A 26,752-nucleotide genomic window follows, 5' to 3' on the forward strand; every position below is an offset into this window, starting at 1 on the left:
TGGGGTCTTCTTTTGTGTACTACATTTGCATAGAAGTTAATACACTCTCTCTAAATATCTACTTGTGTTCTAAGCTTCTGGACTCTTCTGTTAAAAGTTTTACTGTAGGGAAGCTTAAAGAGAGAAAAACTCTCTTTCTATTCAGAGTGTACACTGGTGCTATTTTCTGGATTTTCAATCTCCTCATTTTCCCTTTGTAGTTACATCCTTTCCCCCGTTGTGGAAGGGGTTTAAATATTTTAAGACAAGAACATGTGATTGGAAGTGTGCAAATTTCAGGTTGGTCTGATTGGTTGTTATTCTCCCAAGACATTGATGAGATTTCTAATGATGGCATCATTTTTATGCAGATAATATTTAAAACATTAAAAAAACCCCAACCTTTTGAGTTTCTTCACAACCATCTTGTCCTTCTGCATCCATTTCCTTTAAAAGTAGCCACCCAAATCAGAAGTCTCATAAAATTGCAGAAAGTAGTTTTTTCAAATGACATCTGGTCTTAAGAAGATATTTTCTATTGTCTGTGCTCCTAAAAACAGTATTTCCCTTTCTGAACTTTTGAGCTGCTTTTGTTTCTGCTGAAATACTTGGCCAAATTGGATGTAAGAGAAAGGTAAGAAGAATAAGAGGCTAGAAGTTCAAGAGAAAAGGAAAGTATTTAGTGGCATCACTAGTTTTAAGAGTGTTATAAAAAATACGGTTGTATCAGTCTTTGCGTAGTCTGTGCTCCTGTGTAGTGTCTAACTGTGTGTGTGTACCATGAGTTTATGGTAAGCAATCTGTTAATTACTTTGTTTAACAGGAGTTGTTTCTTTGGAGCCTTTTCCAACTTTTCTTTCAGTCTCAAAGAAAATAGATAGAAGCTTTTAGAAATTTGCAGCATTCCCCTGTGCTGACTGTAGAACAGATAGGCAAATCCTGATAAACCAAGACAAATCACATGCGCTTGCCTGTCTGTAAGAGTCAGTAATATACTGGAAAAATATTTCTTTGCCAGCACCTTTCCCACATTGATTCATCTTGTTCCAGCAGCTTAATCATCTCCATTTGAATGTGCCATTGCAGATATTAATTCAGTTTGACGCATCCATTTTCCATACACTTGGGAAGGATATTTCTTTTGACTGGTTCCCTACTTGAAGACACAAAGCAAAACAAAAAACAAAGGGGGGTTCTGTGATTGTTACCAGCACTAGTTTCACTGTTTGTTCGTAAGTTCTTGTTCTTTTTGAAATAAGCTTTAGTGGCAAGAGAGGCCTTCAGACGATCTGAAGGGGATATGAAGAATGTGCTTTGTTTATACTGAGCAAAAATAACTGAGTTTTTCTCTTGCTGCCTGGGAGCCATGTCTCCTGTTTCTGGGACCTGTTTACTATGTACTGTACAGAGCCTGCAGCCTTTCTGCAGCAGATCGGGACTCCCTTAGCCTTTCTGCTGTTTCCTTTTTTATGGTTGGGCTTTTAAGCAGCGCTGGTATGTCCCAAACACCTGCCAGATTTGCATATCATCCTTGCTTGGCTTGAGCATCCACTGCAAAGTTGGCACATGAACTGTGGAGAAGCAGGGCTAGTGTTTTGATTTTACGCCAGAGCCTGATACTGAAATAGGCAGTGGGAAGGAATCCAGTAATTGTTGGCCTCTGATCAATGAAAACTGTCGTTAGGCCAGTAAATCGTCGGTATGTGGGCTTAGTTCTATATATCATCTTTGGGCTGGTGTCACCCTGACTCCAGGACGAGAACATTATCAACATGTCATCAAGTCTGCCGGGAGCATTTTATTACTTTTTCTCCCTTTGATTTATACTCATTCTCAAATTTCATATGGGTCAGGTTTGACAACACACTGGAGGGATGTTGAAGGGATTGTTTCTTTGGTGCAGAAATAGATCTGCCAGCCCTGTCTAGCAGGGTGCCTTCTCCCTCCCATGTGCACCCCACATTGCTGCCGGTTGAGCTCTGGACCTCCAGAGCCTCCCTCTCTCCTTGCTAATTGCCGTGGCAGGAAGCAGAGCCTTCCATTATCTCCACTCAAATTGTTTGCTGGGATTGTGGTGAGACAACACCTGATTAGCTTTGCCCAGGTCCACACACAAGAGTGGCATGACTTTAGCTTAAATAAACTGCTACTTTAATTTGGATTGAATGGTGAAGACTATTGTGGGCATTAAGGATTCTGGCTATCCTTTTTGTTTGACTTAAGATGATTCTGAATCAATTAAGCCAAATAAAAATAATCCACATGAAATAAGTGTCTACCCAGCTTTTTGCACTTTAACTCGACCAATTTAAATCCAGCAGAGGCTTTTTTGCAGAGAAGCCCAGGCCGCATGCGGTACAGTGGGAGTAACACTGGAGCAGCCCCTTCAAGCAGTGTAAAGGTACCAGCTCAGGCAAAACTCTACACTGTTGCCATTGGGAAATTTAAATCGGTACCGGCCGCAAAAGCTGCAGCTTCTGTGCCTTTGCTTGTATTTTTCCAAACAGGTAAATGGATGGTCATTACTACGTGTGGATGTAGCAATGTGTGGGATAAGGTAAATTCTTCTTTAAGGTAAATTTATTGTGAAATAAAGACTTTTTCTGCAGTGCCACCTGCAAGAGGGAGATACATTGCTAAAGCAATTGCAGAATAATCATGACAAACACCTAACCTGCTTTAAAGGAAATCAGGAATATTCTCACTGTAAAATAGTAGCCTTCTCTTTGAGCTGGAGGTAGGGAACGAGCTAGTATTTCTTCAGTAATTTTTTCCTTTATTTCTCACTGCATCCTGTATTTTGAAGGTGAAATAGGTTATTTCTCAGTTACTGCTCATGAGAATGATTAAAAAGTGTTTAAAAATGTGTTGTATGCAATTACAGCTTAGTAATAAATGTTTGGATTGAACTCCTTTTGAATGCAAGTAACAACTGAAATCTGGAAAAAAATCATAGCTGAAAAGAATTTGGCCAGAAAATACTGATGTTGCCTGTTGGATTACAAAAGCAAGACAGCACATGCAGAGTTAAGGCTGAATGCACGAGTGACTGTGCTATACCAAGGGATTATACGCTGCTGCCTTTTACATATAGGTGCAGCAAGTCCAGATATGGTTAAGAGTCCAGGCCCTGATTTTTCCCACATTTAGCTGAACTTGAAATGTTCTGTCCAAAATAACTTCTTGTGGATTCCTTTCTTACATGTAAGAGAGCTCTTTTTAAAGGCAAAGTGAGATAAAAAGTTGCTGGTTAAGGGGAATGGCTAGCTTTTTACAGGCTGAGTGGCTTTTTTTGAGATGTTTTATTCTAATGGGTAAATCCTCATTAAGGGACACTGTTTAAATCTGATCATGGCCCCATTTCAGCAAAGCACTTAACATGTGCTGAAGTATGCGGGAAGTCAGTGAGATTACTTGGATGCTTGAAGTTCAGCAAGTGCAGTACTGAATTGGGATGTGCATGAGCATGCGATTAGTTGCTACACAAGTACAGACCTTATTACTCAAAGTTAAATATTTTGAATTCTTTTTTAATCTTCTTAATGGGAAAGTGAGTAGGCTGTCTTGAAACTCCTTTCTTGCCAAATTCCATGTCTTAAATCAAAGCTTGCATTGGGGTTACATGACCACAAAAAGCATTATAAACTAATAAACCTCTGAATTTGTTTATGGTTGTGTAAACTTAAAAACAGACAAAACAGCTTAAGATTTTCTTTGTTCTTGTTTTTCCTTTTCTTTTTCTTCTCGTATTTACTTTCAGGCTTGGGCCTTTGAACTGTGTTTTTTTCCTTGGCCACATTATGCTCTTCCCTAGGTCGAGCAGGCAAGGAGGGTATGTGACAGCTGCTTGTACTGAACTACACAGCCAGCCTTGTTACCTCTGTGCACACAAACTCTCTTCAAAGGAGCTATTGTTTTCTGTCAGTAGAGTTTAATATGTCCAGAGTGACATACCTCCCTGACCCAGTTTGTTATCAGAAGGCTTAAATGCAGCCCTGATCAAGAGGACTGCATGCCTGCTTCCAAGTGTCAGTGTGGTGACTTACTGGATGTATAATTAGGTAACTTGTGCTCTCCATGACTCTGCTCCTGCTTCAGTGAGAAGAGCAGAATGCACATTGTAAGTGGAGAGCTGAGACTCTATGTGCAAGAGTATAACAAAAATAAAGACAATGATCGTAGAATCACAGAATCATAGAATAGTTAGGGTTGGAATAATAGATTAGGGAAAAGGAAAATAAAAAGAAAGAGCAGAGGTCTCTAAACAAGCTTTTGTGTGTTATCTCCAGCAAGCTTACATGAGAATCACATCATGAATTTGCGTATGTGCGTAGGCTTTAAATCCTGATACAAATTGTATTTGTTAGTATTGTCTTTTGTCCTAAATTCTATCCAGAAAGTGAGATATTGAGGCCATGATGGTTTCCTATTCCATTTATTTATTTATTTTACAATCTTTTAAGTTTGTTACTTTTAAATGTAAAAGACACCAAAGCAGAGGAGCTCTGCCCATCAAAACAGGTCTATGGAAATATCCCTAGCTAAAATAAACAGAGCTCTATTGATTGAGCACATTCAGGATCCAGTCAGGATTCAAAGGAATACCCAACCCATAACATGCTCAGCAGCTGCGAAGTTTGCTTCGCAGGTGTTGTGTAAGAGATGCGCAACATTAAGCTGTTAGCAGGGATTCGCCACCGCACTACAACTGGTAGATGTTGGGTATGAATAGTTATTTGCCATAAAGTGGAGAAACTTGAAATAAAATAGTCTGTTAAGAGGACAGTATAAGCCAATTCAGAATATCTCAGACTTCAGTGCAAAATCCGTATACTGCCAGCCTATATGAAACACCTCAGTCCACCCTAGGTCAGAGAATTTTTGAACTGGTGTGCTAAAACTATTCCAGTCACTGTGTGTTACGATCTAACCCAGGCTTCCCTGCAGTATTTGAGTCTACAATATTCATAAATTCAAACGGACAAGAAAGTTGTGTAAAGTTGTGTAAGGTTCTGTTCCTGTACACTGCAAACCCCTCTGTGCCTCATTTGCAGAGCTGGGAAGTCTGCAGCAGGTGGCTTTTTAGGGACACTGTTTTCTAATTCAAGATGCTGGTGCTTCTGCCTTGGCTCTGGAGACCCTGGAAAAACTAGGCAATGAGGTTTACAATTAAGATCTGAGCATTGCATTTTCCCATAAACTTGATGTATTAAGGCCTTTACTTCCATCACAGTTATGTGTTTTCCAAGCCCACCTCTATGCACTTTTCCCACTCCTTGGTTTTTTTTTTTATTGTTTTCTAGCATCCTTTTTATGGATTATTGCCTTTGAGCAATGTCATTAGAGACAGTTACTCCTTTCTGCATCATATAGTGCATCTGAAGAGGATGTCTGTACTCTAAACACTAATGCAAGTGTAGCTCATGTAGAAACTTGGAGGATTGCTTTAAAATGGTTGCTCAGGTAGTACTGACAGTCATGGCAGCCCAGGGGCACTTGGTGGTGGGTGAAGTACTGCCCTGTCAGCTAGTCAGGCTGCTTCAACAGGATGACACTGTTGGCAGGAGTTTGTTGTGGCAAACACAGAATTAGTCTGCCTCTTTTTTCAATAGTACAGAGTTGTAGAAGAGCTTCATAAATAAACACCATCCACACAATTATCTTCATCATACTCAGTTATCTTTTGAGTTCTTGAGAAGGTTTTTCTGTTAGTTTTTTTTGGTTTGTTTTGTTTGTTTTTTTCAAGGCAGCTCCATCTATTATGTTAGGTGTTGATACCTAGCTTCATTTTGCATATAAATGATTGGAGGAAAGTTAATTTGCATGTTAAAGAAACTTTTCTCACCGGGACAGTGTTCTCAGTGCTTTCTCAAGTATCAGCCAGGAGCCCATCTCATTTCTGTCAGATATATGGTAGAATTTGTCCATAATTTCTCAGAAATCCCACTGGATGCCTGTCTGTATTGCACCCCATTTTGTCACACTCCCACCTACTCATTCTCACTGGGATGAGGCTGTGGCTTTTGGAGCCATGTTGTAAGAAAAACACAACCCTGAAAGGGCTGTGAGCCGATGGCTGAATCCAGTCAGAGCATGTGTGTGTGTGTGCATGTGCTCATTCAGAAGAGAAGTCCCTGTAATTCCTAACCTGGGAATGTCTTTAAGAGTTAAACCCAGGTCATTGACATTCACAGCAGTGGCCATGGCTTTAGTCTTTTCATCAGGTGTTCAAAATTTGTGGGCACTGGTCCTGAATATATAGGGGATAAAGATATCTGGGCATGTTCTTTCTCTACACCTATTCAATTTCTTTTTCCTGCTGTAGTCCTTGGTTCTTTGCCTTGTTTTTGCTGCAGTCTTTCAGATTACTCTCTTTTCACTAGATATTCTATTACATACCTTAGCCTAGTTTCTATCATCACTTTTATATATTGCTTATATTGCCATTAAGGATTCTTATTCCACTTTGAAGTTTATTTTTAATGAGGGATAATTAACATCAGTAATATGATATTTCCTGTGCTGTTATTCTCTTACAAATACCTTTTTTTTTCATTGGTTTTAAGTATTTATTTTAGGTGGTTCATCCTGCAAACTGTAAAATTTACTCCTTTAAGGAGTCAGGTTGTTTTTAAAGAATTGCTGTTTTGAGTAAGCTTTAGTGTCTGTGCAAAGGTTTCCATGACTGAACACGTTTAATTTCTTATGTGCATCTGTTTTCCAGTCTTCTTGTGTCATTAAGCCTTGTCTCTAACTTCTCTTAACCTGATCTTTTGTTTAAAAAAATTATAATTATGTGTGTGTGTGTGTGTGTGTATATATATATATATGTAACTTCCCCTAGGTTGCTTACTTTATCTTCTGTCACTGTTGTCACCATCCTATTTCTGCATGAAACTGCTTTGCTTCTTAAAAGAAGTCAGTTGGTAGCTTCCAGGAATAAGTAAGATAATTATTAAAGCATATAAAGGCAGATTGATAGCAGTTTGTTCGGGATGAAAGGCAGCTGTGGTCTAAAGTGAGACCTGCAAAGAATGTGGCCTAGGATGTTAATCTGCAGAGGCTTAAGCTATGCAATGGAAATAAAGTCCACTTCTATTAAAATCAATGGCAAAACTTCTGTTGACCTAAATGGAAGAAGATGCAAATCCACAATGTGTATTTTCTATAATTGCATACATCAGAGTAGAGAGAGTCATACATTCAAACTTCTGTTTTAAGATTTTGAGGAAAGCGTGTATTTTCTATTGCAGTGCATATGTAAGTTAAAGTCAGTATAAGAGCATTGGTGGCTCAGCTGGGAGAGTATGGAGATGAGCAGTAAGGTTCCAAGCACTGCTCCTCCTTTTGCAATGTCCCCAGATGTCATCTTGCTCTGCTTGGTCATTCCTCTTTTCTCTCTCTCCCTCTCATAGCATTCGTTTTTATAAGAGGAAGGTAGGCTTTTATACAAAGCAGGTAAATAGAGCAAAGTCTGTAACACTTTAAAGCCCTTCATGGTGAAGAACACTAGCTTTGATAGATAGTTCAGGTATTGTTGTCCTCAATAGGTCTTTTAGGACCTGAAAGTGAACATATGCAAGAAATTCATTAGAGACAGTGTTGGTGAGAAGCTGTGTTGGAGCTGTGTCTATCTTGCTTCAGTTGCATCTGTCAGCTACACAATAATTTTTTGCATTTTGTATAACAACGTGCCCACAAACAGGATTGTGCAGTACAAGACTTGACTGAAATCAGTGATAAGAAATCTTTCAGGCAATCTTTAGTCCATGTGCAGAGTATTGACCAATCCTTGTTCTGCTTTTTCCATAGAACACTGAAGGTTATACATTTGCATTATTGAATCTTAAATTCTGTGTCCCTCTAAATCAAACTGCATTCAGTTAAAAATGCCATTGTATCTCTTAATTGGAGAACTATAACCTTTCAATAACCTTTGTTGGGATTTATAAATGAATTTCTATCTTAAGGCAATACTTTATTTAGCTATTGTACATGGTTACAGCCCTAGGCTGCGGCAGTGTTAGTGCTAGTGGCTGGGACAGCTGGCCTAAATCTTAATGGCATCGATAGGAAAGACTGATCAAAGTTTAAGGTCATTTGAGAAATTCCTGAATTTCTCACTCTCTGCCATTTTTATTTTTTTTTCTATATTATTCTTTATGGTCAAAGAGGAACCATAGCATTCCAGAAAATGGGGAAACTCTTTAGTGACTAGGATGAGTAGACAACTCTTTAGATAATGAGGTTCATTAAATATAGTGCAAATAGTGTTGTAAATGCCTTCGTCAGTCAAGAGGCCCTTTAGAAGACTTTGGAGACAGGATATTTCCTTTCATCACTGGGGCTTTGTCGAGGTGCACTCTTGATTAGGAACATGAATGTCAGGCTGTCAGTGTGCTGAGTTGGGAAAGCGTGTCTGAACAGACTCCCAGAAAGAAAATCACTGAGCTACACTTAACAGGTAAAATAAGGTGGGAACTGAGAGAGAAAACCACTCTTAATAGAAGGCAGCTGACTGGGGAAGAATAGCGGCAAAAGTCCTCATTATTGTTATTTGTTTCATGATAGATGTCATCTTTTCTCACTACGTAGTAAGTGTCTTCTGAGGAAAGACAGTACACAGTAAACTGAAAGTTCACTTTTTGCACCTTCACTGGGACTCTGCACCAGTCACTTTTACAGACACTAGGGATGCTCTAAGAAAGTCTTTTTGCAAGGTGCTTTACTGCATTACACATTTATCAGGTAGAGTGACTGTCCAATCAGTCAGTACTATGGTTACTGTCTGGCTACTCAGTAGACTGAGACATGAGGATGAGTCCTGAACAAAACAAGGTAGTAGGACTTAGAATTCATTTAAGGTCAAGTCAGGTAATTAAAAAACTCTGTTATATGGCTTTGTGTTTTTAACTTGTGTAAAAAAGGAATGACACGCTAATTGTAATTATTTCTTAAAAGAAAAAACAGGTGGCACAGTTTTTCTAACACAGGGGTGTCCAAATGCAGACCTCAGTGCTGAGGCAATATGATGTGCCTGGTGTCATTACAATTGCTGCCGGTCGTATTGCAGTATATCTTAAGATTGTAAAGCTTACCTACCCATGGCTGGCAGGGCAGGGACTTCCAGCCTAATACTCACCTGTGCTGTCACGTTCATGGAAGTATTGCCTTATGCCTAAAAGCATTTCTGTAAAGCAGTCAGAGCTAAAATTTGTCCTTGCAGCTGACTTAGAAATATAAGCTATAACAGACTAGGCCACAGTCAGGTGTTGCTTATACTGAGATACTTTAATGGGATCTTTTAGTACAGATTTCTTAATCTCTGTTGCTTCTGACACCTTTGGTTGTGTTGGCCTATCTGTGTCCTTCTGGCCTGGTCAGTTATTAGATCTCCAAATAAGAAAACCTCAGGTGCAGACAGTAATTTGAACCATTAGGCCATGCGCATGGCAAGATAATGGCTACAGCACACTTGAAGTGGAGGTGACTCTATGGTTTGCAAGATACTGAGAACATGATGGCTGAAAAATCCTTCTTATTAAATCACTCTCCACCATCTGTGACAAGCATGGCAGTTGAAGGGCTTTGCAGTGGCTTCCTACATCTTCTCAGTGCCTGTCCTTGCATACACAGAGCCAGGCAGAAGCAGGGCAGAAAGTGTAAGGTGGCTGGGTGCTTCTGTGCTCACTGTGGCGGGTATGCTGTGCTGTGACCCTGGAACTGACAGTTGTGGCAGTACCGATAGGGTGGGTTTCTCCAAAGGATGACAGTTTAAACAACAGCCTGGTTTTGCAGCAACTTAATGGCATTGGCTTCGTGCATGTTTAATGGAACAGTTCTTCAAATGGCTTTTATCTCTTATTTCAGTGATTTTTAAATGAAAGTTTTCCTTTCAAGAAAGGGTGTCTTCTGTGTGCACCTATTTGCAGAAATGGTTTTCATTCTCATCTTCTTCCCCTGTCCTTTTTTGTTGTGTGGTTTCTTTCTTTGGGGTTCTTTCTTTTGTTTGTGCTGAGACCTTTTTTTATTCCTTTGCAATTTGATTGATCCTCCTTCCTTCAATTCCACATTGGATGGCTGCATATGGAACCCCGCCTGGCTTTAGCTGAGACAAAATCGACTGCACACAATTTCCTTCTGACAGCTTGTACAAGAGCAAACATTTCCGAAGAGCTGAAAGTCTAGAAATTCAATCAGCGGAAAACCTACTGTGTGGAACAGCTTTGCTAGTGCTACAGCTCCCTGCTGGGTAGAAAAGCAATCCAGTTACAATAAATCCTTAACAGTGGAGTCATTTGGGTAAAAGGAAAAACAAAAGCTGGTTTATACAAACTGATTGAAGTCAGACGTTTTGACTTCCCATTCAAAAAAGAGTCAAGTCCCAGGCTTGCTTGGTAATTTAAAGGGGAGATTGGTTCCTTTCATCTTTCTCTAGGGCAGGGTTCTTAATATTTTGCTTGTGGAAGAAATATAAAGAGTTTTCAACTTACGTTAAAATATCTACTTTGATATCAATATCGATTCTGTAGCTCACTGTAAAATGAGTTGGTCGTGAATACCCTGGCAAGAGGTGAAGGCACAATTCTCTTTCCAGCCACTCTCATTTTGCTCTACTGCAATTACAGAAATGTGAAACTAGGGTAAACTGGGATCAAAATCAAGGCTTGCATGTCTTGCCAAGACAGCTTGGGCAACAGTTTGTGCTATGGTGCTAGTGTGTCATGAGCTTATGAAGCTGTTTTTGCAATCTGGGCTGCCCGACAGACTCTTTGGGCTGAAATTATGAGTTGTGCGTAGTGAGAGAGATCTATATTGTTTGTGGTCAGTTTCTTTCATTCTCTAAATACAAGCAATTAAAAATTAACAGCATGAATAAACATTTGACGTTAAAATAATAGTGTTAACTGATATGCCAGTGCTGCAGTATTTCTCTTAGCTTATATTTAAAAATTTAAATGAAAGTTGCTTGGGGTAATAAAGTCTCCTTGTCATTTTCCTTCATTTTAATTGTTTGCACCACTCCTCTTTGGGAGCCTTTCCTACTGGAGAATATGAAATCAACCAACAGGTCTGAATCAAAAAATTAAGGACACAAATCTTCGTGAGGTCAAGTGAGCCAAGTAAGCTGACTGGGAATGCTGTGGTTTCCTTCCTCTTCTAATGCCTGTCAGGTGTTTACATAAGACTAGGTAAAACTCTTCTGGGCAAATGCGAATTTCAAGATGCTGCTGTCTCTTTAATAGCTGCATGGGTTCAGTCAAGCTTGCTGCTCTGCATATGATCTGCATTCAGCTATCATCCCTGCTCCCTCCCCTCGCAAATGTGTCTGGTCCTCATGAAGAACATTAAAGATTGTGTAAACATTGTAAAGGATTTTCACTGGCCTTTCTGTTTAAGTAAAAGATGTTATAAATTTCTGTTTAAATAAGATGTAGCAAATGAGTACAAAACCTTGCCACAGAGTTGGTTTAAAAAAGAAAGTAAGGTAGGATCATAACATCTCCCATTTTGTGTGAAGTCTGATGCCATGGACAGATCTGGTCAGAAGCACGCACTGTATCTGAAATCATAACAATGTGCCTGGAGATGGATCCCCAGCATTCAGGGTGGATCTTGGAGTATCCATACACTTGTAAAACCTGTACCGAAAGACCCAGTTTGGTTGCCCAAGACCAGTGCACTCATCTTTCTCTGGGCTTGGTTACTGCAAGAAGCAAACAAGAGAGCTGCTCCAGACAGCAGTGCTTGAGGGGGTCTTCTCTACTGCAAGCACCTGCAGGTGGCAAGAAATAAATCTTTGCATACCTTTGGAGCCCATTTTCCTGGGCCACGGGAGAGTCTGTGTGTCTTCATGTCACTGGGAGGCACAGGCAGTGGTCTGTGCTAGCGTACTGCAGAACTGTAATAGGTAACAGTAATACTTGCTAATGGAAATGGTGCAACAAAGGGAAAAAAGGCATTGAAAGAGAACTACAAATATTAGTTCTCATAGTGCTTCAAAAACTCAGGCTTGGCTTTGTCACTGCAAGATAAATTCCTTTGTTTCAGGCTAAGGAACTGCATATATATTCTGTGAGACCAGATGTGTATCTTGAGAGGAAACTTAACGTTTGGCAAAATTAATCCTTTTTCCTTCAAATTTCTGTTTTCCTTGCAAAGTAACAAACAAACATACCCATGTTGACACACAATAATAATCAGAAAACCAAGCATTTTTGCTAAAATGCTAAAAATCAGCTATAAAAGCCCTTCCAAGGTCTTTGGATGTCTCTGAACATCATTCTGCCCAGTTCAGGAAGAAAAAAAACCATACCAATGGCCCAACATTTGTAGTTTTGCCTGTCTGGGTGCTGCCTTCTGGTACCTCAGAACCTGCTGTTGGACAGGGGCTGGCGCATTGGCTGCAGCAGAGGCACCTCAGACATGTGGCACAAGTGGTTCTGGTATTGCTTCTGGAAGGCTTTGAAGCCTTCCCACATGCTGAACAGCCCTCTTAGTCTGGATGCATTGGGTGTTATGGGGGAATTTAGGACTTGGATCTTACAGGTGCACTGTTTGGAGAGTTTAGTAAGCTTTTGAATACATGGAATAGAATCTTAAATCTTCTGATTCCACGTGTTTAGCCCCAGTGGCTCAGTAATGTTTTCTGCTTCTGTATTTTCCCCTGTCTTCTCCTGACATTTTCTATCTCAGCCCCACTCTGCCACTGTGGAAAGTCCACAGACTAGATTTGAGTTACCTGAGCGTCTCTGCTGCCTGCTCTCCTGCTAAACTTCACAGCCACCCTGGTGGATGACCTCAGTAATATGGTATTTTACTTACAAAGCTGCAAGGCTTGAGGACGCCTTCCTTGTTACTCCCTGAAGGAAATGATCCATCCCAAACAGTGAGTCAGGAGAGATAATAAGGAATCATTTTGTGAGGAACCACATTTTCTTCTGAACAAATCTGATAGCAGATTTTAGTTCTGGTTTTCCTAAGCTGTTCACCAGTGTATTTGGGGGATAATTATTTCAGAAAGAAGGTTGTGCATGGGAGTAGCAGCAGCTGAAGTGAGGAGACTATGGAGCTGCTACAAGGAAAATTTTTATTCAGGTGAGAGTGAATGCGAAGTGTGGTACTTGGATATGTGCCGCAGTGAAAACCTAACAATTCTGCATGTTGTGCTACAGTACTATGCATTGTATTTGAAACATACAGAAAAAGAGACCACGCTTTGTTTCTGCTGCAGAAGTAGGGCTGACTGTTTCTCCTTTTCTCCTGAAACCCCTGGAGAAACCAAGCAGCAGGACACACCTGTTTGTATAAAACCTTTAAAACTCTTCACATGTGCATTGTCAGATGGGAGATGCCTACAAATGTGTGGTGGGATAGACTCCCCCTGATACTTTCTTACTCATTACTTTTGTGTGAAGTCTGCAGTTCACTAATAAGAACTTAATACAGACTTCTATGCAGTAAGTGCAGTGGTGGATTTTTAGGCGTTTGTGTATGAGGGGGAGAAGGAATTTAACATCATTGTTATATTTTTGCTTGTTTTGATTTGATATCCATCCCCACGGAGGGCAGAGCACCACCGAGAGAGGTGCTGCCAGGTGTGGCTTCCTACTGCTTTCTAATTCTGTGATCACAGAATACCCGATTCTGCAGTCCTTGCACAGACAAGCCTCCCACTGATTTCAATGTGGAATTTGCCTGCATCAGGGATAAAAGAGCGGGCCCCAAGTTGTGTACAATGATGCAATCTGATCCTCCTGCTGTGGAAATTGATGTAATCGCATTCTCGCCCTCCCCCCTTTTCTCAGCCTTTCTACCTACCAATCCTTGGTGACTCCTGGGGGGCTTCTCATCAAGCAGATTGGAGGATGCAGCTGTGAACTGCAGCAGCAAGGGAGGGGAGGAGACCTGCTAGAGAAATTTATGGAGGGTTGCATCCTACAGGTAACCCTAGAAAACAGCCAAGAACATGGGCCTGCCTGCCCTGAAAAATTTAGTCACCTGCTAAATTAGCAAATGTTTCTCCTCTATAATTGTGACATACATGACATGCCCTTTGCCTGTGCTGTAATGAAGTGCTCTGTGCATTGAGTAATCTCACTGTTGCCTGCTTTTGCTCTGGACAGGGAAAAGGGGTAGCTTTTTTAGAGCTCTCTATATTGCTGCTGTTGAGAGGCTCCGCTTTTCAGTGGTACCTTTGTGCCCTGGTACAGTGCAGGTTGCTTGGGAAAGTCAGACCTTGAGAATACTGCACTTTGTTGCTGGGTGAGCCAGGAGACCTCTCTGATGCTCCCCTCAGCTTTGCTATTTATATGGGCTTGGCTCTATTTTTTTCCTTTGGGAATTCTAGGCTCAGCTGAATTTGTTCTGTGTTTTGCGGAAGAAAGAGCTTGTTGAAGAATTCCCTGATGACTTTGAAGTGAACTATTTATTTTCTCTCAAGGCTGATTCAGTGTAGCCATTTGCGCCCTCTCCTCTGTTTTTTCACCCCAGTGTTTCCTGAGCTACAAGCATTCTTGGAATATATTAGTTGTAATGAGTTATGTGGGCATCAAAAGTTTTCTTTGAAACTATATGGCATCAACATCTGTTAGCTCTTAGAGAGCAGAGGCGCAGACAAAGGGGCTGATGGGGGGAGGGAGGAAAAAGATATTAAATTCTGGAGTATGAAGTCTCCGAGACTCAGGGGGAGGGGAAGGGGAAATCTGCTCAGCTCCATGGCTTTGATGTGGTCCTCTGGCCTTCTGAGTCCTTCTATCCCAAAGTGCATGGCAGATGGGCCCCCTGCCTGCCCTGCCTGCAATGCAAATCCTGACACAGCCCTTGTTGCTACAGTGACATTTTCAAGGAAAATGCCGTGTTCTCCATTTTCAGCTATTGAGATGGGGAATCGAAATTACTAATAATAGAGGTAACCCTTAAGGAATTAAATAAACCAAACGCTTAGAAGTGAACTTTTTATTTGCTTGTAATCCTCCTGACCCTGTGGATCAACATGCGACTGTTCATCTAAATCAGGTTTTTAAATGGTATGTGTCTGCGTTATTTTATTGCCTGCAGTTAAAAAACATGTGTCTGTTTCTATGCGCATGGCATCAATCAGCATTCAGGCATGGTCACCGATGGTGTGCTAAATGCTTACAAATTCCTGTGAAGTACAATGTAAGACAGGAATTTGTGGGGATGGGGTCTGCTTTTTCTTTTATCGCTTTCTGCAGAGCCTCACAGTGTCCTATGTGTCAGGGAGAAGAGGAGAAGTGTAAAAGACACCTCTATGTCTGTCTCTTCCTCTGTTGGCTCTGTTTTCAGCCATAATGCTGGTGGTGTTGTGCTTCATTGTGACTTCCTGGCCTGTTAAAACCCTGACCAGTTATAAAATGGTTATTTGACATACCTGGGCTTTGGGGACAAAGAAGTGGTTTAAAAAGGAATGTGAACCATCTGTTTTGCCAGCACCTCTTGTTGACAGATTTATGGATCAACATTAGCATATGTGTCCAGGGTCACACACCTGTGCATCATAACAAGGTAATATTATTTAGCAGGGTATGTTTCTGTCCTGAGGATTCAAACCTCTTTGCAAAGGTGGGCACCAAGAATTCTGTTTTACAGTTGAAAAATGAAGGCACAGAGAGATTTAAGTGACTTACCCAACACCACACAGTGAGTCTGTGGTGGAGCAATTATTGAATCCAGGTTTCCTCCAGCTGCATAAATATACGTCATCCATTAGCAGGAAAAGACTTAAAGCTATAAACATAATAGAGGAACACTGATTATCATTCTAAAGGAGCTTTAAGTACTTGTGCCATATGAAAACCTGAGCCATGTAGGAAGATGCAGGCTATTATAAGAAGAAAGGTTCAGAATGCGGTATGTTAAAGTGGCAGTGGTCACTGAAGTCAGTGGAAAGGGTACCCTTGATTTCAGTGATCACATCTTAAACAAGCAGGTCATTCTGTAGTTAAGCTCTGTAGCCATTTTCTGCTTGCTTGTTTCCCAGCATGTGCCTGGGTAAACTCACCTCAGTGCACTTTATTAAAGAGTTTCTGGTAACCAAATTGATCATAAAAGGAAGCTGAACAGAAAATCAGATTTATTACATTACTATGCCTGTCTGTCTGCTGTGGTGCAGAACCTCAAAATAAGCAATTTGGAGGAGTTATTGAGCTTCTCCAGGGTGAAAGGTAGATGAAGATTTGTCCTCTTTCATTCATATCCTTAGACTTGTTCATCAGTATGATCTGTGTTAAATATCAGATCTTGGGGGACATAGGATAATTGATTTTCCAGTCAGCAACGAGATTAGAGGATATCTAGAAGAGCAAAGTAAGGTAAATAGCTGAATCTGTAGAGTGAGTTTGTTGATTCTTCTGAAGTAGCTTCAAAGTGAATTTAAATATAACAAAAAGCAGTCACTTCTTGTTTCAGTCCTATATAATCTTGAAGACTGATGACGTCTTTCAGTTGGAGGTGGTTGGACCCTTCAGCTGTAAAGTAGCTGCTGAATCCTAACGTCTATTCATACAGCTGCTTTCAGTTATATCATCTCTTACCTGGCAAAAGTCCTTGAAAAACTGTCTCACCCTAACACCTTAAAAAGTAGAAGCCATAATATGGCTCAAGAATTCCAATAAGAGTGTTAATGGAAGATGTCACGTTGCAACACCTAGCATAAGAGTTTCTGCAGATCAGTGAAATCTAAGGTGAAAACAGTAGAAACAGAAATGCAGTAATGTTCTGTCTTGAAAATGGAATGATCTGAATAAAACTATCCCCTAAATGGATCTTCTGACTATCTACAGGCCTTAATGTACGTCCTCAGTATTTTAAACTGTTACTGATTTTGTTTCCTCTACAGACCCCCCCCCCCCCCTTTTTTTTTTTGTATACAGGATATGAGCATGCTTATCTTCCACAGCACATAGGAATCTTATGATTCAAGTTAAAAGAGCAGGTTGGTGGCTTTTGTTGAGTGTGCGTTGCAGTGACTGACCATTAACCACTGCCCATTTACCCACTGCAGCAGAGCTGAAAAAGCTACCTGCGAAGAGCATGTTTCAGTATTGCCACTACCTGGTTTTCATAGGCTGGAGAAAAGAAATATATCAGAAGAATAAAGAAAAGGTTTGTGGTTTATCCATCTGGAAAGCCTGGTCCATGTGTTGGACTGGGACAAGAGATGCTGCATGTTGCAAGCAACTTGGAGCAGAAAGTACCACATTTCCTTTCTTACTTATTCAGGTGTTTATCATGAAGGCTTTGAGTAAGTGTCCATCTACTTTGCACATTCACTTCCTCAACACAGACTCATGTTTGGGTTCCTATGAATGAGATATTGTTAAAAGTGTATCATACAACTGCTTCTTGTACCCATTTGAGGGTAACAGGGATATAAAGATACTTAGGATATTTTTGCGTCATAAGCCTCTAACTGGAACCTTTGTGACTGGAGATTAAGGGGGGGAGGGGGATGTTTATGTTATCCTGAATTTATCTTCACAGTATTTTACCAGCAGCTGGAATTTCTCTCCAGTCACTTTCCATGAGATGAGGCTGCAGGGGCTGCAATTCTGTCAAACTGGTGGATATAGATGCATTGATTTCAAACACAACTACCATATTATTATGGCTGCGAGTTACTGCTCCTAGAGCAGAGGCAGCCAAATTGAATGTATTTCACAATCATAGTTTTTGAACTGGCGTATTAGTCGAACTTTGTGCTAAGGTACCAAAGGACGATTTTCTGTATCTGTTGTGCTATACCTATTGTGTTCTGCTGTCTGTGTTACAAAGACCATAACTTTGGACATAGAGGCCATCAGGACAGATTAAAGGCAATAAAATCCTAAACCGAAGCAGCTAAACCCATCCAAGATCATCTGTCAGAGACCTTAAAGGAGAAACCTGTTTTCTTAACAACTCTACCTGCTGTGATTATATTATGAAGAAATGTTATCTGAGAGAAGCTTCCATGCATGGTGGAAGAAAAAAACCCTGTCTGTAATGGATGACAGAGCATCAGGTTCTTATTTCAGACAAAGAAAACATCATAGAAGTTGAGCTTGCTGCTTCTGCTCAACAAACTACATTATTGCAGTTGCAATGTATATTTGAATGTTGGTCTAAATGTTAAAAGCTACCTTGACTTCTCCAAGTGTGGGGTGCTTTACATATTCTTTACAGAAAGCTGAATCCTGGTGAGTTGTCTGTATTATTAAATTATCCAGAATGCCAAACTCAATATCAAAAAGTAAAACCTCATGGTTGCAGAAGGAAAGGTGAAATATGCTGTAAGAGAAACAATATTAGGCTTAAATGAAGCCATAAATGTGTATTGCTTTATAGTGTTTTTCTATATGCTATATGCTTTGATTCTTAATTGTATTTATAATGTAACTTTCATAATAGTGAGGTTTGTAATATATACTTTATCTGTGTAAGGCCCTAGGTATATAGATTACTTATGAATAGGGAAGGAAGGGAAGCTCTTGTTCTAAATAGGGCACTGCAATACAAAAGTGTATAGTTTATTTGAAAAGGCTTACGAGAGGGAGCATCAAGCATTTTTGAAAGAGAATATTAATAGGAAGGTTTCACTTCCAAATGCAGAGAGCCAAATGAATGCCCAAAATTCATTCTTATCTTTTGCCTGTAAGTAGTGATCACACAAAATTGTGTGCACAAACATCCACTTTTATGTATATTTGACTGCCAGGGATTGTATGCATGAAAGCCGCTAACCTAGCAAAATGTCATCTCCAAGAATGTCTTGACTACAAACAGTTTGTTTATTTGCTTGCTTTATTTTGGAGTTTTAAGTCTGTCTGAAAAGTGGTATTTGTAAAGAATGATGATCAAATAACTGAATGTCTGCTTTCACCTGCATTATCCTAAAATAAATGATACCAATTTTTGAGGTGTGAATAGGTTTCCTACCAGGGGAGTGTAGGGTTGGGTTAATCATAGTCACACACAGCTATGTTTCTAGTCCATGGGAAATTTCAGGTCCCCAAATGGGAACTAGGTTGCTTCCACCCTTTCTTTTTTTTTTTTTGCCCAGAAATTCTTTTACTTCTTCAAGTCTGGACAAGATTCTAAAAGAAAAATAAATAAAATAATACTAATAACTGCTTTGGGGTTTGGATAGGTCTCCTGAGCCATCTTCAAAAGAATAGGTTTTTCAGATCTGCTAAGGACTCACTATATAAAAATCAGACTTGCTCGGGGAACTTGTTTCTTGCAAGTGAGACTGAAACTTTCTCAATAGCCACTTCGGAGCTGACAGAGCTCTCTGTCATTTGGGTGAAAAGCCAAAGGGCATCTTTATTCTCTTGAACCTCTATTTCTTGGGATTATTTTTTGTCTACATCAAGAATGAAAGTTTGTGCATAGGTGACACGGCATTCTTGTCGGCATCTACTTTAAAACCATTCTAAAATCTACTCTACAGATATTAGAGTTACCACATATTTTGTCCCTTGCTGTTGTGAAATGTGTTCAACTTTGCTCTTTCCAAAAGTACTGGAACTTTATTGCATCAATATGAGAATAAAGAGAGAAAAAAATACATGTTTCACTCAGCTGGTTCAAGATAGGGAGGAAAGTTTTCTTGGTTGATAATTTGCTTTTGCACTTGTTTTACTTGGGGAAAGTGGTGGATAATGATACCTTGATAAGAACTTCACTTAATCAGGAAAAATGCATATTTTCTGCCAAAAATGTGGAAAATTGAGTATCTTAGGTTAAATCAAAGGATTTTAATGAGACGTTTGAAGAAGGAGAGGTAAAGCAACTTGTTTCTACTTAAGCAATACTTTTCTAGAGAAATGTTAATTAACATAATATTGACTGGGATGTAATACAGAGAGTAGGGGGGTCCAAACTTTAAAAATGTGCTTGTTATCATAATTATCTACTTAAATTAAAGGTTATCCTTTGATACATCTAGTTACATCTGTGAATGTAGCTGACTCTACTTACACCAAAAACAAAACTGTATTTAATGTCATGTTAGTCCAAACGTAGGTTGATAAAATGTGCACTCTGCATTCTGTAGTTTTGGTTCTTACGTGCTGGGTGTCATGGAGAGTGGCCTGAAAAGGCAGAGCCAGGACAAGTAGAGTCATACTTATGACCAAGATCAAAAGAATCAGTGGGCATATGAGCTAGACACAGGCCGAGGAGTTGTGAACCCAAATGCAAATACAACTGTGTAGAGCCTGGAAGGTGAAGGTAAGGAGTTTAACCCCAATGTAGGAGGAGAAAAGGAGCCAGCAAAGGCATCAGAAGAATAAAGTGGTGCTGGCAGAACAATGGAATGGTAGCATTTTCAGACAGCTGGTGAAAAGGAAATCAGTAGCTGGAAGCAGCAGTGCCTGGACTCTCCAGAAACTTGTATCAGTAAGAAACTGTCCAGGGTGGTTAGGGCTGATATTGGGGTTAAACAAAATAAATTTCCCAGCAACTTAGAACCCATTGAAGTCTGATTGCATGGCAAAGGTGGGAAGTGAGTGATAATTGCCTGACTTGTAACCAGCTGAATAGAAGCCCTGGGGTGTGGGAGCTCTTAAAGATTGTTTTTCTTCCTCATCTATGTATATACTCAGCAACATTTCTAAGGGAGTTGCAGTAATTAACTCTTCTCTCCACCTCCAGACTCTTAAATCTGAGTACAGCAGCACCTATCAGAATGAGATATGTGGGCCACAAGGCCTGTCCTACCCAGGCCAGGCAGCCAGCTGTTCAGAGTTTTGAAGCAGATGTTTGAGCCTGAATCATAGTCATTCTGTGTGATTTGTGATGGTAGCTGACAGAGGCCAAGTTATTTATCTGGGAAACTCCCAGAGAGGTAGAGACACTTATTCTAGATGGGTTCCTGTTTAGCAACCTACAGAAATATCATGCTGGAATAATCCTTCTATGTAAATATTTCTTTTCTTTACTCTTTCAAGTGCTCACTGACCTCACTTATATAGTATTTAACAGGGTACATCTGGTTTTGGTTGTTTCATGACTCAGTGTTGCACTTCGAAAACTCAGTGTTGTGATTTAAAACATGGTGTCAGGACAGTGATATACAACTACCTATGACCTAAATGTTGTTGCTTTTACCCTCTGTCTCCACTGCTGCCGCAGACCTGGCTCCTGCAGCTCCGCAGGGTGTGGGGAGGCCCATGCTGCCCAGCCTGGCCAAACAGCAGAGCCAATGCAGGTTTATCATCCCCTCGAGCCTGTGTGGCCTTTGTGCTCCAGCACACTTCTCCCGACTGTTAAATATCTCTACCTGGCAATAGCACTTGCTACCCACTGGAATTTCTTGAGCTACAAGTTCTGTTTTATGCATTTCCTCTTTCACTCTAGTCCATTTTCTGAATTTGGGTTGCTGGAGGTAGATGTATTATTATATTCATGTTAAGGCAATTTGTACAAGTCATAGGGAAAGTACTCAATTATACAGTACTGGCTACAGTCAGAATTGTTTTCACTGATACTTGTTCAGCTTTTGTACTTTCCTTTTGAGTGTGAGTTTACATACACTGTCCAGAATCCTTTTCTCAAGCAGGTGCATTTTGATATTATCCAGTTTGTGGTATCTGTCTCAGTGCTGCTAAAAATATTCAAGTAACTGTCTTGCAGGTTTTTTGACAGAAGAGATAATCACAGTAAGATGAATGATAGTTTCTTTTTTTCCTTCGTTTTTTCCCTGTAAAATCTTAAGAGCTGCCCACACCTCTTGCAGATACATATCTGTCTATGAAAGATAATACATGTCACAGTCTTGCATACCCAGAGGAGCACATCTGAATCAGAGCTGATAAATTCCGCTTAAATGTGTTACTAAAATGTTGAAATGATAGTGTCATCAGTTTCAGGATGGATTGTCAGTTTGTGCTATCTAACAGTTATGGTTCAACATAATAAAAACTCTTTCCTAGAATTTGGTAAGCTATAATAATTTGGTTTAAAGCAGAAATACTTACTGGGAATTTTCTTGCATTGGGTTACTACTTCGACTTAAATAACTAGGAGATGGAGAAGGAGTAAAACTAGACTATAAAATATATTTATTTAAGACCCAGATAATGATTAAGAGTAAGAAAATAAGGAAGCTAGCTTAATGAATATTACTGCTTTCTGCTGTTTTACACTTCCGCCTTCCACTCTTTTCCATTGAGTTACTTGGTGGTGCATTTAACATCAACAAATGTATGCTCATTTTTAAGTGATATCTTGTGAAAAAAATCATAAAAACTAATGTCTTGTGGGTTTTGTGGAGGATGAGACTAATGGCATCATTTTAACAGCCGATATTTGATACTCAGATGCACTGTTTGCTTTGCAAAAATTTCAAGAGATGAAGGCTACCGGCTAGCTAGTGTTCCTCAGAGGTACCTCATAAGTAAGATCATACCTACACATTGCATATTTACTGATCAGTCTAACAGAAAATATTTTTTTGTTTCCCAAGAGAGTGGGAGGGAGCAAGAATTCTGAGTTTAGTAAAAACCAGACAAACCAACCAACCGGTTATTAAATATTTAGCATTGTGGGAGCAAGCAGTCACTTCTCTGTATCTCATTATGAGAGCAGTCAGAGCTGCACTTTCAGAGCTTCACGGAAAATGATGACATGAGGGAATTCGATAAATAACAGTATACTAACTTTTATAAGGCCTGGAAATATCATCTACTTGCAGAAATGTAAGTTATGCCAACATGTAATGGCTCCTTTTCATTCACTGCCCATTTCTTCCATAATTTTTAACATAATGATTGATATTCTTCATCACATGCTCAAAAAAGAGACCTTTTTGTTGGAACAAAAACTCAAGGAAACAAAATGTTTTTTGTTATTTGCTTCTTGGAAAGCTAAATCCAGAATGGCAGCTTTTATAGCAGCATTGTGCGGTGCAAAATCCTAGCATTCTGGGCCAGGTTGCCATCATTTCTCAGGGCCATTTGATCCTGGAGTTTTAACTTTATTTCAGGGTATCTGCTTATGAAAAGAATGATATTTGCAGGATCTCTGGGCTAGCTATCCAATAGCATTTGTGAAATCTGATTTTTAAAAGGCTGTTGCAGAAACTGATACTGAAGAATTCCTAAGATATGCTTTTGTGGCTTAGTTACTTTCTGATAACTAATCTCAAAGAATAACATTTGGGCATATGGAAAGCAGAAAAGAATCTCTGTCAGCTTTTTTGAGAAAAAAAGGTGAACAGTTTTTATCAGATTAAATTGCTTAGCAATAAAGATAATGAATACAACCAAACATTAATTTTCACAGGTTATTCCCTTTATTTTTACCTTATGCAAAAAGCTCTGAACTGCCAAATTCCAGGTTGATGCCGAGAATGCTCTCTCTGTGTTCCTGGTACGTTTTGCAGGTGAAAAAGTGGCAATGAGCACAGCACACCAGCTTTTTAGGACCCTATCCTTCTTTATCACCATAACTGTTTATCAGTGCCAGAAAGTGTAGAACTCAGGGAACCACACTATAATGTAAGCTCAGTGATGATACGGTGATGCCAGAGCCTGTGGAATGAATGGGAGAAGGCAGAACATGAGAATAGCTGTCACTGCTTATGGTTTAGGTAGAGGTGGGGTCTGGAGCTGGAAGGGTCTGCTAATAAGAGTGTAAGAATGCTCTTCAGGGTCTTTGTAAGTGGGATTAGCTCCAAATCCCACTGATGCCCTACTTGAGCACCATTAGAGAAATGTTTTAGGGGTCTGAGATAAGATCCATGTCTGCATATCTATGGCATCAGCTTCTGTATTGTTCTAGATGTCCTGTGGCTAACAAAATTTCATTAATTTCAGGATTGAGGGATGAAGCAGCTCTTCAGAGTCTGATATCTGCTTTTCTTGTGTGACCTCTGGCATATAAAGGTTTTCTGTTTGTTGGTGGAACCAAGTGATAACATTCCTCTGTGGGCAGTGAAGGGCTTATTTCTCCTTTATTGTTTCTATGTGGAGTTTTTTTATCTTGCTTGATTGACAGAATGTTGAAATGCTAAATATTAATCTACTTTGTAAAGGAATTTGAATATGAGCACTTCTTTTTCTTTCCCCTGTACAATCTATTAATCTCCATTGAATTTTTGTCCTCAGGTATGTCCAGAACGTTGTAAAATAGAACAAAATTCATTGACTAGCACTAATAAAAGTGATTGACTCACTTTCTGGAAAACAACTTCTCTGTTCTTGTTAGTGGTTTAAATTAGTCCTAATTGAATTAAATAAAAATTCTTAACACCTCCAAACTTTGTATATAGTACATTTGTGATTTTTTTTTTTTTTTTTACAGGATTTATCTGGGGAAGGCTACAGAGACACTATTGGTGATGATCACTTTCATCTAGAAGGTATGTAAAGAACAAAATTTATTAGTTAATATTAAGGGATATGGGAGTACATCAGTGAATAATCAGTGTGCAAATGCATATATGAGTGTGTTCTTAGTATACTGATGTGTCTTTTGCCTGGCAAAACTTTTAAGGTGGGAATAGGGCATTGTTTCTGAATCTCCTACCACTGTCTTCCTAGTATCAAAAAACTCAACCACTTGGATCATAGGGACCAAGTGTTTTAGAATAGAATCATAGAATAGTTAGGGTTGGAAAGGACCTTAAGATCATCAAGTTCTAACCCCCCTGCCATGGGCAGGGACACCTCACACTACATCGTATCACCCAAGGCCTCGTCCAACCAGGTCTTGAACACTGCCAGGGATGGAGCATTCACAACCACCCTGGGCAACCCATTCCAGTGCCTCACCAGCCTAACAGGAAAGCATTTCTTCCTTATATCCAATCTAAACTTCCACTGTTTAAGTTTTAAGCTGTTACCCCTTGTCATTTTGTTATAAAAATTTAGCCTTGGCCATGATCTGATTTACTTATTTTATTACAATTGATTAATAACAAGAGGCAATAAGCAAGCAGCGCTGGGTGCGCGGGGAGTCTCTGCTCCGCCAACAACGCACACTGGGGTTTTTGGGGTACAGTCTCTTATACTTCTTGGTCCAGGGTTTCAGTTCCTGGTTTTGAGTTTCAGCCAATCCTGTTGTCTTCTTTGCCTGAAACTCGTTGTGGCTCCTTTTCATTTGTTTCTGTCCCTTTGCTGGGGTCTTCTCTCCAGGTAAAGAAACATACTGAAACTTCTCGGTAATACATTAACAGAAAGATGTCTATCACAAGCTTAACCACAATCTTAGACCCATATATTTAACAGGATGTGTCTCCTTGGTTACCTAACCTCCTTAAAGCATTCAAGCAGCTAAACAAAGCTAAAAGCGTTCCTTATTGTTTTAACAGTTTAAATGATTAAAGAGGGGACTAGCTTATTCCCTTGTTTCTTCTTCTTTCCCATCATTACACTGACAGCAACATTTATTATAGTCAAGGTCGTTTTTATACATTCCACACATGGTACACTGGTCACGGGTGCATTGGTAACAATGATTTCTAAGTTCTTGACATGAATCATTCTCGTATTCTTTACACTGTTACTACAGTCCCTAATGAAGCGTCCCTCCCCAGCATCCCTACAGCCACCCTTCAGATACTGGAAGGCTGCTATGAGGTCTCCATGCAGCCTTCTCTTCTCCAGGCTGAACAGCCCCAACTTTCTCAGCCTGTCTTCATACGGGAGGTGCTCCAGATCCCTGATCATTCTCGTGGCCCTTCTCTGGACTTGTTCCAACAGTTCCATGTCCTTTGTATGTTGAGGACACCAGAACTCCACACAATACTCCAGGTGAGGTCTCACAGGAGCAGAGTAGAGGGGCAGGATCACCTCCTTCGACCTGCTGGTCACGCTCCTTTTGATGCAGCCCAGGATACGGTTGGCTTTCTGGGCTGCGAGTGCACACTGAAGCCAGCTCATGTTCATTTTCTCATTGACCAACACCCCCAAGTCCTTCTCTGCAGGGCTGCTCTGAATCTCTTCTCTGCCCAACCTGGAGCTGTGCCTGGGATTGCTCCGATCCAGGTGCAGGACCTTGCACTTGTCATGGTTAAACTTCATGAGGTTGGCATCAGCCCACCTCACAAGCATGTCAAGGTCCCTCTGGATGGCATTCCTTCCCTCCAGGGTATCAACGGAACCACACAGCTCGGTGTCATCGGCAAACTTGCTGAGGGTGCACTCAATCCCACTGTCCATGTCACCAACAAAGATGTTGAACAAGACCGGTCCCAACACCAATCCCTGAGGGACGCCACTTGTTACTGGTCTCCAGCCGGACATTGAGCCATTGACCACAACTCTTTGTGTGTGGCCATCCAGCCAGTTCTTTATCCACTGAGTGGTCCATCCATCAAATTGATGTCTCTCCAATTTAGAGACAAGGATGTCATGTGGGACAGTGTTGAACGCTTTACACAAGTCCAGATAGGTGACTTCAAAAAGAATTCAAGGTCTCACAATATTTTCTACTTTTTTTGGCACTAGTAGCAGTAGTGAATATCATTGTCCCCAGCAGAGGCAGTAAACTCAATCACTGAAAATGTTAGCACTGGGTTTTGTGATACACTGCACACTCTTCAGGGTTACACAAACCAGACTCAGCATCTCCTGCACTAATTTCTAATAAGGACCAGAGGCTCTTATTCTATACATGTCTCTTGAATATGAGTGGAATCATTATTGCCTCAGAGAACTTCATCTGAGGCTCATTTGGTCTCTTCCCCTATGATTAGGTCTCTCCTTGAAGTGGAGATGGAACCATTGTTGTGGTGGGAAGGGCCTTTGGGGACCTTGAGTATGGA

The 26,752-nt window shown here is 40.2% G+C and overlaps 1 protein-coding gene across 1 annotated transcript in view; it reads left to right on the forward strand.

The window, feature by feature from the left end:
- Positions 1-26,752, forward strand: part of NKD1 (NKD inhibitor of WNT signaling pathway 1) — a 113,826-nt gene that overhangs the window by 44,702 nt on the left and 42,372 nt on the right. The window contains exon 4 of the mRNA XM_062621077.1: positions 24,289-24,346. Coding sequence (XP_062477061.1) covers positions 24,289-24,346 — 58 coding nt within the window. The remainder of the gene's footprint in view (positions 1-24,288; positions 24,347-26,752) is intronic.

The sequence above is a fragment of the Pezoporus occidentalis genome, unplaced genomic scaffold (genome assembly GCF_034315485.1).
Source record: "Pezoporus occidentalis ecotype Australia unplaced genomic scaffold, CSIRO_AGI_Poc_V1 ctg227, whole genome shotgun sequence".
NCBI lineage: Eukaryota > Metazoa > Chordata > Aves > Psittaciformes > Psittacidae > Pezoporus > Pezoporus occidentalis.